The sequence below is a fragment of the Phymastichus coffea genome, unplaced genomic scaffold (genome assembly GCF_024137745.1).
Source record: "Phymastichus coffea isolate CEN01 unplaced genomic scaffold, Cenicafe_Pcof_1.1 PCOF00097, whole genome shotgun sequence".
NCBI classification, from domain to species: domain Eukaryota; kingdom Metazoa; phylum Arthropoda; class Insecta; order Hymenoptera; family Eulophidae; genus Phymastichus; species Phymastichus coffea.
In genome coordinates this window covers 654,001-673,761 of record NW_026706908.1, presented here as the reverse complement: position 1 = coordinate 673,761, position 19,761 = coordinate 654,001, and the positions used below count along the sequence as shown (strand labels likewise).

The 19,761-nt window shown below is 34.3% G+C and overlaps 2 protein-coding genes across 5 annotated transcripts; one reads left to right on the top strand and one right to left on the bottom strand.

The window, feature by feature from the left end:
• Positions 1 to 8,217: 8,217 nt before the first annotated feature.
• Positions 8,218 to 11,518, bottom strand: LOC131669815 (zinc finger protein OZF-like). 4 transcript variants are annotated; one of them, XM_058944969.1, is made up of 5 exons: positions 11,431 to 11,518; positions 10,972 to 11,071; positions 10,753 to 10,896; positions 10,023 to 10,569; positions 8,218 to 9,947 (listed from the first exon to the last, which is right to left on the bottom strand). In XM_058944969.1, exons 2-5 carry the CDS (start codon positions 10,987 to 10,989, stop codon positions 9,091 to 9,093), a joined length of 1,566 nt encoding a protein of 521 aa, XP_058800952.1. In that variant the 5' UTR covers positions 10,990 to 11,071; positions 11,431 to 11,518; the 3' UTR covers positions 8,218 to 9,090. The 4 variants fall into 4 exon arrangements, with proteins under 4 accessions (XP_058800952.1, XP_058800951.1, XP_058800954.1 ...); XM_058944968.1 differs by having other exon boundaries at positions 10,972 to 11,055; positions 11,431 to 11,509; XM_058944971.1 differs by having other exon boundaries at positions 8,218 to 9,938; positions 10,972 to 11,055; positions 11,431 to 11,509.
• A 3,049-nt stretch (positions 11,519 to 14,567) lies between these two features.
• Positions 14,568 to 18,560, top strand: LOC131669842 (uncharacterized). Its single transcript, XM_058945011.1, has 2 exons — positions 14,568 to 14,777; positions 18,066 to 18,560. Exons 1-2 carry the CDS (start codon positions 14,568 to 14,570, stop codon positions 18,558 to 18,560), a joined length of 705 nt encoding a protein of 234 aa, XP_058800994.1.
• The last annotated feature ends 1,201 nt before the right edge of the window (positions 18,561 to 19,761 follow it).

The following is a 19,761-nucleotide window of genomic DNA, read 5'->3' as shown; positions in this document are numbered from 1 at the left end:
TCCTCCAATCGTATAGCTCCTTTGCCCTCTCCTTCCATCCCGACGACGACGACGTCCTTTTCTACAAAGCTGTACTCCCGGGAATGTTCATACGCTGCGCGAGAGGTGAGGAATTCTTGTGGATCTAATTGATTAAGTAGTTATTAAGGCGGTTTTGTGTTTTCAAGATGATAAAATAAGAAGGGATTGTGGATTATGATGAGTCATTTATTTTTATAAGGTAAACGTTGCATGGTATATATAGTAATCACTGTAAAAATTTTCACATTTTTAAAACAAACTATAAAATTATTTATAGTGAGTTTTTGGTAATTACGGAAGTTTGAAACTTCAACCTTTAGTTTTCAATGATAAAAGATTCCATTTTTACAATATTGTATCAAGTTGAACTTGAAACTATAAAAATATCATAATCAACAGTAATTTGTTGGTTATGTAAGCTCCGAAACGAGACCAGCATGTGACTCGTACAACGCTAACAACGATATCCCAACAAGTTCAAACAGCGCTCGAAAGATCATCAAACAATCTTTGAAAGGCCATTGAAAGCAAGAGAAAAAAGATTTCTCAGACGAGAGTTATATTTCAATACCCTCTTCACACCCACCGACAAAAGAATCATAAGCGCACTCATCCGCGGAGTGAACAATGACCAGTTTTTGGGCTGCGCGCACACGCGCGAGGCAGCCAATCTTCTCTCTCTCTCTCTCTCTCTCTCTCTCTCTCTCTCTCCTTCCGCATAAAGCGTTACCCAATCCTTTAATTTGTTGTTTGCCCCTGGAACGCACGTGACCGCGCCACGCGCGCCATGTGACAAGCGCGAGAAAAGAAAGAAGCTGTTGGCCGTCGCAAACACTTTGCTATATATAAGACATAATAGGCTGAAGGGACGAATCGACCCGATAAGGCATATAGCGGTTTCAACGACACGCGCGCGTTCAAATGATTTTCAATCGTTTCAACTTTTAATTCAATAGGTTCACTTGGATCTCTTTCACCTTTGTCGACTTTGCCTTTGATCCAGCGATATGATCCCAAAGCGCAATCATATTTGCAACGCGATTGACGTTTTAATAAATCACGAACGAAATTCGATGGGAATGAAACGCGCGAAATATTCTTTCCTTTTGGCGCGAGCGCATTGAGACGCAACCGCGATGCATTATAATGTGGCATCCGTATGCCGGTGAAAAGCATTGTATATCTTGTGCTCGACACACAAATCTATGTATAAATGTGCAGAGGGTAGAACGCGAGCGCGTCCTTGAAACAACATGCACGCGGTTTACAATGATAAAAAGCAAACATGGGGAATTAAACGCCGAGGAATTACTCAACCAAACAATGTGTCTTTCGACTCTCTCTCTCTCTCTCTCTCTTTCTCCCCGCCTCCCACTTCTCCGCTGAACTGGTCGCCGGTACATTATTTGTGTTGCATCGGATTGCTCGCGTTTGTAATGCTCACGGAGGATCGGTTTTCATTATTATTATTATTATTATTATTATGAGATGCAATATTTACTTTTCGCCGCGAGAGAGGTTTTCAATTTGAGGATTTTTATGCCGTGCCGCGTCTGGACGAAAATTTGAAAAGCGTATGCGAACGGCGAGGATCCGCGGAGTAAGTTTTTCAAATACAATTAAAACGCGAACTCGGCGCGACGCAATGAACTCGCTCAAAACTATTTGATAACAAAGACTTCGTCTGTCGCCGCTAATTTTTCCGCATTCCTCGCGTTTCTCTCATTCTTTTCGCTCCACTTGGCCAAGCGTCCGCTGCGTTTTATCTCTTTTTTCCTTCCCACTACCCTCTCTCTCATAAGTCCGCTACAGTTTACAACTCTCGGCCATTTCCACCGTTTCCAGACTGGTTTGGGCTAAGCCAATATATTCCAGTCGCGCGCGAACGCGGGCAAAAGCTGTCTCGACAATTTGCGAACAAAAGAGAGAATCGCGCACATTTATTGTTACACTCTGCGTATTGTTCCGCAGGTACGGCCGGGGCAAGAGATTATTTTTCTTTTCGAACTCTCGATCAATTGACTGCGTGCAGTTGAACAAAGTGCAATTGATTGGCCTCGGGGATGAAAGCGTATATACGCGATGGAAAAACAAATCACGCGAAGGTTCGCCGAAAACGCAGCGAGTCGACCCGCGGAGCGGCAAACTGAAAACCGCGTGGAACGCGCCAGTCGTCAGTGAAAGCAAAGCTAAGGGTGGCAGAAGTCGGTATAATTAAAAAGGCGGTAGGCGAAAGTCGCCGGCCGACTGCGGAGAGCGAGCGGAATATTCGCGCGAGTCAGGCAGGCAGGCAGGCAGGCAGCTGCAAAGTGCAGCCCTTAGGGGACACCGTCTTTTCCTCGCTAGTCTGACCATTCCTGCGGGCCCCAGACAATTCACAATTAGCAAACACAAACAGCAGTGGAAGCGCGCGCTCGCGTGGGACTTGAAGAGTTTCTGGAGGGTCCTATCTCCGGCTGCTGCCGCCTGCTGCAACTGCGGCTGTGTCGCGCGAGCGACGTCAGGGGAAATCCGCCTCTTTCTCTCTCGCTCGCTCTTGCCAACCCTCCTTTGCCCTCTCCAGCTCTCGCCCGTCGCTTCGCTCTAATCTTGTCTCCGCCGCTGGTTTTTCAACTTCACAGTGAAAACTTTAGCCTCTCTCCGCTTCTACTTTCTAGCTCGCTCGAAATGTTTTTGCGCCGATCATCGGCGCGTCCAAGTCAACAGTCTACAACAGAAGAAGAGCCCGAGGCAATAATTTGGTGGCGCTATAAGAAAAACTTGTAAACTCATTTCGAAATCACCGATGTGGCGCCAAAAAAACAACAGTATGCGCTAATGGCATCGATTAACGTGCGCGAAACTTTATGCAAATCAAGAGAGAGAGAGAGACTGGGAATGTCGTCCTCTTGTCTACTTGGCCATCTGGTGGTGCGGCTGCATCAACTTCTACGTGTGTGTGTGTGTATGCGTGGGTGCGCGTGCGCGTGTGTGTACATGCCTGTCGGCGGCCGCGAGCACTTGAAGCCCCAGCCAGTTACGGCCAACAATGGGGCTTTGTCTTCGCGCCGTCGGCGCTCGCAAATTGGTAGAAATCTTGATTAGAGGTGTGAGTACGTTGCACCCGCTCGACTCTCTCTCTCTCTCTCTCTACGTGCATGACAACCAAGAGCGCACTCCGCGTCCTGTGGATACCTATGTATATACTTCAATTAGTTATTGTTACCGATATCATGGAAAAAATAGAATCTATTTAAATTATACTATGAAAGAATGTATAAATTGTTGAAATGATATTTGAAACGTAGTAAAGATTGTTCAAGTCTAAATAGAACTATAAACAAATTGCCCAGCATGTAATTAAAATTGTTATTCTTAATTTAGAAAGAGAATTTACCAGGAGTTTTACGATCATATATCGTTAGAGAAACAAATTGCTTGAAATTATCACTATTCCTAACAATGCAATATATTAGAAGAATATATTACATGAAATCTATAAAACTATTTTTGCAATTCGGATAAATCTTCATAGGTAGGGATATCAAATCGTGTTTGATATTTTTGTTCAGTCCGATCTGCAGAGGGTCGTTCAAATTTTCCGCGATAGTAGAATAAATTTTTGAACAATGTGACATATATAGAAACGCCTTTACGAGTGTTAGTGGTCAGTGAAAATCTGTTTGGGGGATTATTACCGGGATTACAACGCTAATAATGACATCTTTATGACAGACTGCGACTTCATTGATCTTGACAGATGGGTCGGAATAAAATCTCTAACTACGAGCTCCGCCTACTCGAACTATATATACGATGCACAATGATATTTTCATGAATCGTATTCGCTGTATGAACTTGTGGTGAATTCGGATTTTCGAATATTATTCTGTTGTATGAATAGATTCAACGGATAATAAAGCTTTTGCGGTGCGACAGAAAACGATCGTGTGTGCGACAAATTTATTCGGTGCCACATGAACTGAAAGCTGATACATGAAGCGAATAAGAAAATCTTGAAAAATATTGTAAAAGTCTTTTGCTTGGCATTCAATAGCGCGCGGTGTTCCACGAAAAATAGCTAGCCGTGCCCACGAAATTCAGACTGTACAGTATATATATGTACGCGATAAGAGCTGCTCATGTCTCGCGTGCTTTTGGAAACGAACGTGGCGCACGAAAGGCAGCGTCGAGATTTTGTACAAAAGGGGCGCGAGTAGTAGTCAGAAGCCAGCCGGCTAGTGCGCTACCATTTAATTACGCCTTGAAAAGGTCGGCCGCGCGCGAGCCAGCAGACCGATGCTCTCTCCCTCTCTCTCTCTCTCTCTCTCTCTCTTGCCTTTTTGCTTAAATATATCAGTCTCGTATTTGCCTCATTTTTTTTGCATTTTGCGTTGAATTAACGTGCAATAGGTTTTCGTAAAACTCTTTCAGTACAAAAATTATTTTGTACGATTTCGAAAACAGCTCTTTAACCCTGATATACTTATTTATTTAAAATTGTATGAGCATGTGCGAATTACTGGTAACTATCCCAACAGTGTAGCGCTGAAGTTTTTATCGTGCCCCATTGTAAATGAAATGCACACAATACGTGATCCACTTATTTCTGTAAAATAAATCACGAAGAACGTACTTTTAGCTTTTTCAATGTCTTTCTTTAATACAGGTGATAAAACGACATGAATGGACAGTTTGTAGTGGAATTTCATACTCCTGTAGTTTCTTTTTTTAATTTATCGTGAGCTTGGTTTAAAAATGACAAATTTTTCATAGAAATTGGGGTTATTTATATGCTCTATTGGTTTGTTTCAATTACATCCAGCATTCATGTATAACATCACCTGCAACCTTCTGAAAATGACGTGTACGTATGAGTTCTTTAATTTGAAATTCAACATTGTATCACGTTAGCAGCGAATGTGCCGAGAAAACAATTTATCAAAACAATTTCACGCTGTTAAAACGAAAAAAAGAAAATTTCCGTTGCGTCTCCCTTTTTTATCATCTCACCTATACGTTTGAGAATTGCAAGATGAATACACACTACGAAAAGAGATATCTCCCATCAAGAATCAGTCACGTGTTAAATCCAAAGCTTAGCGATGATGAATATGACTATACATTATTGGCTCTGCTGAATTCTGAAGTTGTTTCATTATAATATTTCCTCTTGGTATGTCGCAGAATGTTTATTCAACCAACTTTATAAAATATAAAAATATTGTTTCGCGTGTAGATCATTTTGAATTGGTTGTTGCCCGACATTGCCTTGATAAAAAGAACTTTTTTTTAATATCTGAGAAGTTTCAAGTGAAAAAAATTAATAAATTCTATTAATTATACAAATGATTTAATCAAAAGCACTACATTAAAAGTGCTAAATTAACTTGAGCATTTCAATAGAGCTTTTTTTCTCGCAAATATTCTCGATCATTACTACTGCGACATCTTTCGAATATTAGACATTCGCTGTTATCTGCTTTGCCGACATTTCCAGTATCGACTGGAGAAATAACAAAGGGCCTCGCATCGCTCCACCCTGTAGAGAAATCTTCATAACCAGCGAGGGATGAAATTATATACCTCGCGATCCGAATGTAAGGCTTTTCTTTTGCATATGTTCTATCATTCTTACCATATTTTTCACGACAGTTAAGTTTTTTACAGAAACCAAAACATATTCATACACTTTATTTTATTTGAACACTTACAATACGAATGATTTAAGTAAAAATAAATTATCGAAAAAGTAAAAAAAAACATTCAACCGTATTAATCATAAGGTTCTTTGTCACGATACTTTTTAACAATGTTATTTTAATTGTTTCTCTCTAGACATAATTTTAATGAATCCCATTATTGTACTCTCGACATTGCAACGTAAAGTTATCCATGGCTGAAAACGTATCTTTCAAGACCTATACCAATGTAATCAAAGGTTTGACCTTGCGCTTTGTTAGATCATTGTAAATCTTAATTTAATTGGAAATCTAATCTAGTAGAATAAAATGCAACGGCATAAAAAATGCTCGCTAATACTTGTCAAATTACAGCTGTATGTAACATCCCTTAAAAAACTTTTTATGTAAATCTGCTTATTATAACACCAAATAGATCAGCAAATTTCACAATTACTCACATCCATTTTTTAAAATATAAAACACAACGTCTTTTCAACCAAAATCTATTTTATAAGCAAGTGTCAACCACACTGCCATCTTTATTACATAATATTTTAATTATTTGAATTGGTTTTTTTATATTTTCCAATTTAAATATTATCCGAATTGTATAATTATGTTTAAATAAATGAATAATCATAAGTAATTATAAAAGCCTTAATACATAATGTCGATCTTCGAAATAATTTATTTAACTCTAAAAACTCTAACCGCATGCGTTATTAAATGCTTAAAATTCGGTGATCGTTCTTTTAAGAGAGGAGTTTTTTTAATACTTTAAAAATACATGAATATATATTTTATTTGATGATTTGATAAGTCTTCCAATTATTTTAAACACTCTAAACTTTGCTGACGTTTTGAGCTCCTAATTTCGTACTCATTTTATTATTTCAAAAGCTACTGATATAGTTAATAAAATATATATTTAATAATAATTTTATAAAAAATTTTATAACACCACACCACCGTTGTGGTGCACTGATATAAAGACATATCAATCAACCTTTATCTTATCAAAACTAACAATGGTAACATTTCAATATATCTTATATATTTATATGGATTAATAAGGTTTATCGCATTTTTACTCAGTTTACGTTTTCACCAATAAACAATTTCGAAAAATATTGATGTAACTTAACACGACTGAATATTATTAATAATCATTCATTTGACGAAAATATTTCAGTTTTTTACTAAAAATTCTTCACTGATAAGATATCAGTAGCAAGCTATGAATATTGGAATAATCATTGAGCTTTAACATGTGCATGGTAAATAAAAGGAACTTCTACATCGATGATACTGCAAAGTAGTCACGTGATTAAAACGTATTGACCAGGTGCAATGTATCCGACTTTTTGCAGAGTGCGTGTAGCGCGAAAAAATTGTTAAAAGATAAATTAATATTTGTTGAATATCAAATAGCAGAAATTTCATTGATTAATGCGTTGATTAAAATATCGATTCGAAACTTCGTGTACGAATCGAGGTAGATGATTATTTCATGAAAATGATAAAGTTGCTTCACATTCATCGTGTTTTCCTTGCTTGCACACGGTATAATCTCTTTTTTCCAATAACAGATTTATAAAGAATTTGAGCGAATGGAACGTCAATCACGCGTCGCTAAATAAAAACTTGATGAAATATTCGCCGAGTATTGACGAATAAAAACGTTCCCTCGCAATATCTAAACGACAGGTTGCAATTTAATTAAAAAAAAAATAGCGTCATGGCATCAAACAAACGCGACGGTGATAAATACAAACATCTAAAAACTGTACAAATAGCTTTTTACGACTTGAAGTGAAAACAATAAGAAATAAAGGACAATTGCCTAAGGAATGCACTTATTCTCAGTAGCGATAAGTAAATATAAGCTAAACGTAGAAATCTTTACGACTTTATCTAGTACGTGAGAGCCGACATGTGTTCAAAAGCGAAATTCCGGCGCGTTATCGGTGTATTCTTTTGCCAAACGATGTCGGGTAGTCGCATTCACGCATATATATCGAAGCTGTTCGATTATCAAATCGATTTCTTTGACTTATTTTAACAGCTTTAATTTAAATGAAGTTGTGTTGGTTCTGATTTATCGTTGTCTTCTCTTTCAAGAAGTTTTTCTTCGACACTACATCGATTCTTCTCTTTCTTTTCTTCTCACTGGTGAGTTTCTTGGTTTTACACACTTTGGTTTGTTTATTTTTTAAGCTGTCAGATTCAGGGATTTTAAACAAGTGATTTTGCTCTGTGGAAGAAAATTATTTTTCTATTATTTCAGATTCTATAGCTGAAATATACTTTACAAACAATATTTGAAAAATAGTACTTTCTCAAATTGATTTTTCATTTTAGATTTCGAATAAAACGATTGTACATTTTCCTAGTCAATTAAAAAATTATTTACGTTATAATATACATTTTATAAATGTAACATATAAAAAATAATTGTATAAAAGAATAATGAGGAAAGGTTAAAAAAAATAACATACTTTATAAAAAAAACTTTTATACTTAATAATTCGCATGGAACAGAATTTTTTTTTTGTCTCAACATGTTCATTGCATTCTCCCATTTATGTAATCCATTTGAACAATCTTACACACAGGCTTTACAATTAAAAATATATCTAAAGCAGAATTCTTAAATTTAATTGATGAAATATGTGCTTATCCTTAGCATTTACTATTTTTTTCAACTTGTTAAGTTTAGTAAATTTTCTTAACGAATAAATTCTTGGAAGATGTAATTTGATAATCAAATAAATGCGTCAATATGATACGTAGCAAATCTCGAAATAGTTGACTCCTTTACAAAACAATAAGGATGTCAAATCGTAGATATTATTTGAGATTGCACAAATTGATTTCTCCAACAAATTTTTAATATTTTATACAACTATATATTGAGTACTTAGCAAATAATATCAAGTTATTTAACTTTCTTTGAGAGTCAAAGAGAAAATATTCATCAAATAGTTGAATTACAACATTATATTCTAGTCATGTTCATCTTAATGTATTTCCGTACATTTTTCAAATGTTTTTAGCACATGTCATGTCTAATAACAATACATTTTAATGTTAACACGCAGAAAAAAAATGAGTACATTGCTTCAACACTTTAGGCACCAACACGCACAATCACTGGAAGATATTATCAAACAATCGAAAATTGAGTAAAATCGGACTAGATTCTTTGTTGCCCGGTTGCACAAAGCAAGCCATTCTTCTAGTTAATACGTCGCAAAAGTGTTTAAACTACCGTTGAGTGAGTGAATAATGGATCGAAAGTACCATTATAAAAAGCCCAAAAGTTGAGGGCTTGCTGTTGCTCGATATACCTTTGCATGTCGTAGTTAACTAAAGAACGATTTTTGTTTTTGCAACCGGGCTCTAGTTACAAAGAATGAGTCGATGTCAGATGACTACTCAAAGCTGACTTGTGAGTGAACTTTTTCAGGCAGATAGGGCATTCATTATTTTTATCTACAGTATGGGATATCAAATGTTTTCGAAGTGCCGTCCTGTCACGATAGACTTTTTTACAAATAGTGCATTCATAGGACGAAGCTTCTGTTGTATGAGTGAGAATGTGGCTATTGAGAGTCGTCCTTTGAGTAAACGATTTCTGACATATGTAACATTCATAGGGTCTATCACCGGCGTGAATCAACATATGTTTCTTCAACATCGATTTCTCACGAAAACCTTTGTGACAAATATGGCAGATATGCCTTTTATCACCTGTATGAATAACCATGTGAGAATTCAGTCTTGTCTTTTCTCGAAAAGCCATGTTGCAATATTGACAGGCATATGGCTTTTCGCCGGTGTGAACTAAAACGTGCCTGTTCAAATCGGATTTCCTCGTGAAAATTTTATTACAAACCTTACAGTCGTATTGACCTCCTGTGTGTGAAAGCATGTGACTATTTAAATCAGACTTGCGTGCGCACGCTTTGTGACAAATGTAGCACTCGTGAGGCTTTTCACCCGTATGTACCAGCATATGAGAATTCAATTTAGCTTTTTCACGAAAAGTCATCAAGCATTCTTGACATTCATATGGCCGTTCTCCAGTATGGATCATAGAATGCCTCATTAATTCCGACTTTCGTTTGTATGTTTTTTCACAGATATTACAGGCATGAGGCTTTTCTCCACTGTGTGACAGCATATGATTATTCAAAGCAGTTTTTTGTCCAAAGGCTCGGTGACACATGGTACATTTGTATTGCTTGTAACCTGAATGGACTAGGTCGTGATTATTCAACTGGTCCATTTTGTAAAATTGGGCAGAGTATAAATGAGCATTATGGAGTTGCTCACCTGTATGAATCAGCATGTGACGGCTAAAATTTCCTTTGTCACGAAAGGATGTTTGACAAATTTGACAAGTGTATGGCCTATCTTCATTACTTAATCCGTGATCATTGGGTTGTCCATATCTTTTCAAAATAGCTTGTTGTAAGCTGTCATATTCAAATTGTTTGTTTGACATGTGACTTTGCATGTGATTCCTCAAACACCATTTGTAAGCAAATCTTTTTTGACAAATTGTACATTCTACTGGGCTCATTCCCACATGCGTTAACATATGAGCATGTAAACCAGCATTGTCTGTGAAACTCTGATGACAAACTTCACAAGTATTGCCAGTAGAATGTGTTTTCAGATGAGTCACCATAGAATCATTATTCAAAAACCATTTCTTGCATAGTGTACACTGGATTTTATAAAATTTCTGAGCTGCACTTGAGTCAAGGAAATTTGGATCACCTGGTCCACCATGTTCACCACTTTCACCCAAAGCTGCACTTGCTAATTGAGCTGCCCAATGATGATGAGGACTTTCAGGATCAAATTCCAGTTTAACCTAGTGAAAGAATTTATAATTACTCAAAATATTTCAAATTATTACAAATTTTATTGTTGAATTCAATTTCATTATCAACAGTGTGAATATTAATTTCGTGCACAAAGAATATAATAGTTTTCGTAATCAAAATTCTACTGATACTTGCTATAAAGATAAAGATACCATAGTACAATTATTTACCATATCTTCAGGAAAATCAACTTCATGATGGTCCATGGATTGAAACATTTTTTCAAAAGTACCCAAACAAATGTCTTCCATGTAGCTTGATTGGTACTTCTCACCAGGCTCTTCTTTTAGTACGACATTCACAATGTTTGCATCCTCATAATCAAACATTATTCATAAATATACTTATAACTTATTATAAATACATTTCATATCAAAGGGAATACTTACCATAACCTGGAGATTCATAAACCCATCTTGTGGATCATTTTGTGATGCATGTGGTTAGTTATACATTAACTATGTATCGGAAACCTAAAAACTCGCATTACTGTAATTAAACATTTTATATAAATAAAGCTTAATAGCTTCTATATTTTAAAGAAGCAACTGTAAACAGAGGTGTGTACTGGAGTGTGAAGTTATAATTGAATACAAATATCAAAGTAAAATTGTATTCCAAGTTGAAACTGTACATGTTGAGAACGAAGAATGTTGTTAAGACGAACTTTTAAACAACATTAATATTTAACATGGAAGTGATTTACGTACATAAAAATGAGGATGACATAACCTTGCTTTGACATGTCATTTACTTTGGTATGAGATGATTGTACTAAATAGAGTGAGTTACATACTATTTGAATAAAACAAAACATAGTTTTATTAAATATACATTATTAAAATTACCAAAAGCTTATGGAGTTAGTTATTAAAACAGGTGCAATAAAGCGATATTAATTGAGATAGCCATTTCTTTACTAATCCGTTGATTCCGTTGGCGTGCATGTATGTGTGTGCATATATTTTGTAGCAGTACCTATAGTGCCGCCCTCTAACTGGTGTAGTATGGATTGAAGATTGATCCGCGAACTCTCAAATCTAAGCATTGCATGGTATAAGTAATAATAATAATAACTTATTATTTATGATTAAAAATTATTCAGTTTTTTTTTAATTACTATGATTATAATGCTACTAATAGTATACAACAAACAAAAAAAGAAAGTAATATATTTAGAACATCAAATAAGGTTATTTAAATGAATTTTTGTAAAATTATAAAGTTTTTGTTTTAACTTTAATTATATTTTTTGTGCATATACTAAGAAAATACATATTTTAAGAAATTTTACTACCAATCGAAACTTTTCTTTTTCTTGTAGCTTTGAAAAAAAAATGTTGTTCTCATTAGTAATAATATAAAACGCTTAAACATTTAAATTATTAAAGTAACTTTTTATTTGAGCTATTTGAAAATACATAACAAAAGATTTTTCTACTGTTATATATTTTCAATTGAATGTACTTGAATTAAAGAATATTCAACGATTTTGCTAAAAGGCGTTTAATCATGACAGACTTTATAGTAAAAATTTACATGATTGACTGAATAATTTGAAATAAAGAGAATCTAGTTGTATGAAAATAAATAAAGTTACACATAACAAACATGTAGCTAAATAACGTGAAATAAGAATTATATTTTTAATATTTACATCCAGTATATTACAATGTACATTAAAGAGGCTCACTTCACAGTGTCATTCATTAGCTTAACGAAAGTGAAAAAGTGTAAAGTGGCATCAAAGGAAACTTTAAGAATTAGTACCAAGTTCAGTTTTTTAAGAAAATCGATGAACAAATTATATGCCACGTCAAAACTAGCTCAGCGAATGGAAAGTTAATGAGATAAAAAAAGATGATGCGATATACCAAAAAAAGATGTATTTAATTTGAAAAAAGGTACTATACTTCTTATTTGAATGTCTGTCAAATTGCGTCAAGCTAATGCTAGCTGTAAAGGAATATTTCTGTAATTTGTATTGTATATCAAGAAAGGTACTTACTTACCAAATTATTAATTAATTTTTTTTTATTTCTATACTTTTTTATTTTTATTTTTATTTTTATTTTTATTCTGTCTAAAAAGAAATATTAATATTTTGTGGTCAGTAATTAAGCATCGCGATCATCTGCTCGTGATTCATGTTATAAAAATATGTTGCACGCTATTAAATTTTTAGATTATATATTGATTATTGATCTCTTATTTAAATAATTATTCTTGAATCTTGATAAATCAGAAAAAGGTCAAATTTTAATGAATACTCTGATAAAAATTTTTGCATTTATTAAGAACAAATTAATTAAAAAATTATTTTAAATGAGCAGCACATTTATCACTTTGCGCTTCAACTTTGCTTTTCTTAATTAAAAAAAAGTTAAATAATTACCGTGCATATTTAATTGTAAATAATACTTATACTATAAGAAACGCGGTCTGAATATTGAAATAATTCGCAATTTAAAAACCGCTCGAATACAGCTGCTGTATATGCAACCATTCTCTTTCAGCATCCTCGAAAGCTCCTGTGCTTACTGAGCTTAGTGTAAGACACTACAAATGCACCATGACTACGAGAAACTGCTTTGGTACTAATTGTGAAACTGAATGCATTCGAAAAGCCACGTAAAATTCCGTAATATAAGTCGTAAGGGATATTCAATTCGACATTGGAATAATCGATCTTATTGTACATTATATAGCAATTTGACACTACAAAGGATATCGGACATTTAAATAGTTGATAAGTCTATATGCATTTCCGAAGATCAGTTGGCAGATTCTTTTCTATTTACATATTTATTATATTACGTTAATTAAATGAACTATCAGAATAATCAGAATGATTATTAATTGCATTCAAAATTTATTAAAAAATTAGAGTAAAAACAAAGTACTGCCTCTTCATTTTTGAATTGAGTAAATGACATATTTCTTCTTGATCTAAATCATTGGACCATTTCTCATTATTTTCTTGAACCTTTTTTTTATTAAAATTTTCAGAAATATACTGTACTATATGCATGTCGTGATCCATATATCCCTTATACATTGATCCAGAGCATACATAGCTATACTAATAACATTAAAAATTACAATTATGCATGCCTCTATTGTGCGGTTTTTAAATAACTCACAAAAATACAGAATTTTTCTAGATTTTAGTTAATTTTTTTAAACAGTTCACACTTTTTAAGATAACGAAAATTAATTAAAGAATTGGTATATCTGTATATAAATTCTTACTGTGATAATACAAATTTATATACTTAATAGCTCTTCGATTCGAAAAAAGAATTGAACCTATTCATTCAATTGTCATCTACTCTGCCTCTTCCGAGCAAAAGGATAACAAAAAAAAACTAAAACGGCTCATCTCAGGAGCACGTCTAGAGCAGATTTAGCTATTCAATTTGTTTCTTTATTTGAACTCATGGCTTACCAGCCGAGATTGACCTACGACATTTTAATCCGCTGAAATATTTAGTACTCCCAGGCTATTGCCGTTCGCTATTGGTTTCCAATAAAATTTTGTCATAAAAATTTACACTACACCGATTTGCAATCTGTCATTCGTTATCTTGTTGGACATGGCGCTCTACATCATTTCAAAGTGTCAATTGTCTTGCTTCATAAAAGGCAAAAATAAAAATTTATATTTTATTTCTTGTTTTATGTAGATCAGATAATAACTTTGTTATATATTATGTAATTCTTTAATCCGTGAAATCTTCTTTTCAATTATCCAGAAAAAGGACATCCTTGGGAGAACGTTGGGAGATGAGATTTTATGCTACTAATAATTGAAATTTATACTCTTCGATATTTTTTATTCAAAGAAACAGTTTTATTTTATGAAATCGTTTAAAAAGTGCTTGGCGTGAAATTCTCACAGCACTTGAAATCGAATAGTTTGCAGGTCAGCAGTATCCGAGTTCAATATCTGCCTCCGAATCCATTGAGAATCGACTAGAAAGCAATGCAGACCGACGAACAGCACACGCATAACAACAACAAGATCAGCGGTTGCATCGACTCGTCGACAGAATTTAACTGCTGGCGGACGTTGTTCACTCTAGTCAATGCTATCAATCACGTGCTGGTGTTACTGACGACTGGCTATCTGGTATATTTGGCTCGCGACTTGAGCATCAGCACCAATCTTCACGTTGTACTGTGTACTATCGGGGTAAGGAAGTTTATACAAATATTTGACAGCTGCTGCTGTTGCTGCTGCACTCTGACCTTTATTTCGTATGTATATACTGTCGCGCACTTGCGTCTCGGCCACGGAATTTCGATTGTTCTTGTGGTGCAGTAGTGCTTTAGTGCGAGAGAGGCCAAACGAGTATTTGGGACAACAGAAACTGAAATTGCCTCTCTCTCTCTCCTTCTCTCTTCCTCTCGCTGCCTTTCTGCTTTGGACAGGGTTGTTTGATTGTGTTTGGGCTTGCATGCCAAGTTATAATTCCTACGATGCTGAGTATACGCGCGTAAAATTTCATTTTTTTTTTCCTTTGTCCTCGTCGTTATGTTCACTTAACTTGATTGCATTCTCTCTTCTGAACGTGGTAGTTTATAAGTTTTTTTCTTATCAATAAATTTTTTACGATTGCTAAGCTCAAAGGCTAAATTTTCAAGAAATTCGTATCTTTTGTGAAAACATTTTCACTTTCCAAGTAAATTGTATTTACATGCTTTTCATTTCTTATTGACGCACAGTCTTCTTATGTAATCAAAATTGAATAAGAGTTGGTTAATCGAGAGCATTTCTTTCGATATATATAGAATCACGTGTAATTGATGTGGATTCATAAAATAAATTGCACATTTGTGACATAAAAAAATTGAAACTTTGAAAATGATTTAGAGTGACATGTTTAATAAGATAATGAATAAAAAATCACAACACGGCGTAGTGCAATTACTTTATAACGATAAATTGTAAATTAATGTCTTTCAATATTCTTTATTCAAGGAAACAATTTTGTTTTGCCACAGTGACCCAATGCTGCTGAGAACGTTAATTTTACAGTAACAATGTTTAAAATAATTAAATAGATTTAAAGCTAACGCACTTACAGTTGTTGTGTAATAGCAGTAGCCTCGCTTGATTTCGTATGCGAAGGTTAGCCAGATAAACTTTTAGTCCTCTCTCTCTCTCTCTCTCCCTCTGAAACTCTCTACGGAAATCCTTGTGGATTCAAGGCGCACCGATTGGATGTGACCGAAAACGGAGTCCTTTAAATTTTATCAATCGAAGAGTGAAATTAGTCCGATTTTGATGAATTCTCGCTAGTTTTGCTTGACCGGTTTGTTTGGTTGCAAAAGTTACCGTTTGAGTAACTTTAACTTTTTGAATATGTCTGCGTTTGACTCTCTTTTTTGTTCGCTTTTGAAACGAATGTTTTACCCAGCAAAAAACGTTATTTGCCGATTTATTACTTTTCAAAGTATCAAAATGCCAATATACATCGATTATATTTACCTAGAAACGGTTGGAAACTCATAAATCTTATTTTGATTATTGTATATTTTAATTAAAATTGCAATAAAAATCTTCTAGAAGTCTACCAATATTTAAAAAATAAGCTCGAATAGAAATAGAAATCCATGTATAATTTACTAATTGAAATTCCATTAGTGGCACAAGTATAACAGGCAAGTACGTCGTTTCGTAAAAACAATAACAAGCCAAGATAATTTAATTTTCTTGTTAAGCCGCGTGACAATCCGAGCTGCACATTCCGAAAATTCAATAACTACATGACAATGACATTTAGAAACGAGCAAACTTTCAATAATAGTCGTCAGGAGTCGACCGACCAAGCACCTCAGTTGCAATAATCGGCAAATGGGCCAACTTCTTGGGTCTACAGTGCAGTAGCACACGTATATAACCCATCCAATTTTTAATCAAAACAACTCGCTCGCAGTGTTGGCGGTAGCAGTGCTATGCTTAAAGCCGGAAAGTACTCTCGGGGCGTTGATTGCAATGGCCCCGAACTTTTGCGTAACCGCGCATTGCTGAGCGCGTTTCGCTCTTTCATTCGTTGTGAATAAAGACTAGAGTTAGTGAGAGAGAGAGGCAGAGAGAGACAGGGAGAGAATGAATGTGCGGTGAAGTACCAATGCACACGTGAAAGCATCCGAATTTACATGGTTCCTGTATTTTTCAAACCACAGATAAGCATTTACTCGCTATAAGAATAGACAGACATACGTGAACGTTTCTTTTTTGGATCAGAAATGAAATCATGTCTAGATTTTGTGGTTGCAGCGAAATAATTTTTTTCGGAGATCTCGTTCATGTATTAAATATGAAATACAATTTCTTTCTTTTTTCATTATTATAAAAATGTTAACTTTTATAGACGCTTTCATACGTCGATTAACTTTCTTTTATTTACACATGCGAAATTACGTTTTTATTGCGGAGGATCATAGATTTACTGCTGGTTTTGCTTACTACGTAGATTTCAAATGAAAGAGCTGCGAGTTTGCGCGTGTAAGCTGTCGGATCAAAATAACGAGATAGTTATCCGCCTGATAATATGCATAATTACAGCTAGACAATGAGGATTTCGAAGCACACCGCTAGATTATAGTCATATTACATGCATTTGAATGCCTTTTCATTAGCTTTCATGGCAAAATATTATTTATCGTTTTCAATTCTATTGTACTTTATTGCATTTTTTTTTAATGCAGATTACATCCAATTATTATATATAAGCAAACATTCTAGTACTCGTTACAATATCAAATATACAGGTAAGAAAAATGCCGTACATGAAGTGGAACATTTCTACCTTATCACAAAAAGTTATTGCTACTATAAACACAGTCTAAAAGGCAGCGAAAATATGTGGGGCATATATATTCCTAGAAAATACCTGCTTATAACAATAAAAGATAAAAGGGTTGTTATTTAAAAGTTGAAAATACTTTCGTTTTTCAAAGCCATACATTTTTTAACGAGTAGTTCAAAGATTACAATGAAAGTCTAAGAAGTTATTTTAAAAATATGGTGTAAAGAAAAATATTTTTCAAGGAAACTATTTCAACAATTCAATCGATATTATTAGTTCAATGTGATTAATACATTAAAAAACGGTCAACATATTTTATGCCAATTAATCGTTTGTTAATTTTCCTGTTCAAATATTAGTATGTCAGATAGTATTTCATTTCTTAAGAAAATAGTATTTTATTTTTCGTATTGAATAAAAGAGCATTATTTTAAGTAAATCAAATAACAAAATCACATCTCCTAGAATTGGTATCTTTGGTGAAACGAACCCTATCATTTACTTTAAAAAAATATTATTACAAGTTTTCTTCCTTTTGATTAAAATTATTTTATTTCAAAAGAAATGTTTTTAATATTTTTTCCAATGATTCCAAAAAGAATCAATATACAAATAAAGATCCAAATTCCATTTCCCACATCTAAATATTATCACTGATTTTGCAGTACGTGTTGCTGATGTCCGAGGCAATAGTGGCACTAACCGGTGAGAATTTGTGGTCTCGAAAGCTAAGTCGTCGTTTCAACAGCCACGTGCATTGGGTTCTACAGGCAATTGGCGCAGCTTGCAGTATAACAGGTGTCTATGTGTTGTGGAGAGGTAGTTTTCGTTCAATTCACGCACTTGTGGGAATAGCATCTGTAGGCGCAATAATTGGTATTTTTATTACCGGTTTACCTGCAATTTTCGCGACACGACTTAGAAAAGTCATACGACCAGTTATAGGCAAATTTATACATAACTTTTTAGGAATCTTGTGTTTTGTTGGAGGTATGTACGCGCAAATTGAAGGTTATAAGAAAGGTTGGCTGAGGAAAAAAGTCAGTAACGACGTCATACAGGTGATGATTGTTACAACCTTTATGATTATAGTTTTTTCTCTTATGGGTTCTCTTAGATCGCTGTGGGAACAATTTAAGGGTTTATTCAATTGTCGGTAGACTAGAATTTCAGCTTCAAAGTGTACGATCTTACTTTCAATAGAACTTTTATATATTTTACCAATATATTTATTTAATTTTATCAGTATATTTGAAGGATAATTAAATGCATTTTAATTATACTTTATACTAAATACGTGCAAATCAAATGTTATAAATTTACTATTTGAATCATATGGTACTGTTGTTATTCTGTTTAATTCGTTACTATCCATTGTTGCCAGTCCATAACCCATTGATCGTCGTATTTTTAATAAAAGTATTCATTATTATGATTATTGAAATAAATTTTACTTAAAGTATATTCCAATAAAAGAATTGCGAAAATTATATAAAAAGCACTTTTCAACTAACGAGAAGGTTGTAAAAGGCTCATTATATAATATATATTCTATCTTGATATATTTCGAGCAGAAGATATTATAGTCGCAATTATATAATGGTGAAGTGTAAACCAAATTTCAATAATTAATATTAGCCTATAAAGATTTCTACAATATTATATGACGATTTAGCCTATTTAATTACATTGAATAAACAATTATTTTCTGTATATTCCTGCTTTACTTATGCGATTCTTAAAATGTAGATTTTTTTATTAATTGAATATCAATAAGTTATTCTTCAATTCTTATTTTCAATTATTTATAACAATATCCCTTTTCAGTCTCTATTCAATAGTTTATCACTGAACATAGTGTAACACATCTTATTTGAAAAGGCGTACAATAGCCTACACTTAGTATACAAACAATATATCCAGGAGAGAGAGAGAGAGAGAGAGAGAGAGAGAGAACACAAACATCAGCTCTAATCGAATGTAAATGTATTGGCTACAACAAGCGGAGCCGATAACAATCGGCTGCGTACTGTCGACAACAATCGGCAAAGTTGCACACGAGCGCAATAGTTTGTAATCTGTTGCGTGTGCGCTTAGTTGACAGCCAAGCACTGATTAGCCAATAAAACGCTACAGCACCCGGCCGCATATAGTTTTCAAACCGTCAACGATTAAATACATAGCGGCAAGTAGAATTTGGCAGGTGGGGATCGTTTTCTGCGTTGGTCGGCCGCCGATATCCTGATTAGCCGTTTGTATATCGAGCGAGCGAGCGCATTTACGTTCATTAGTTCGAAGCGCTGCTCGCTCGCACGCTGCACTGACCGCTTATAATAAGCACGTCAATAATCGCCACCTACT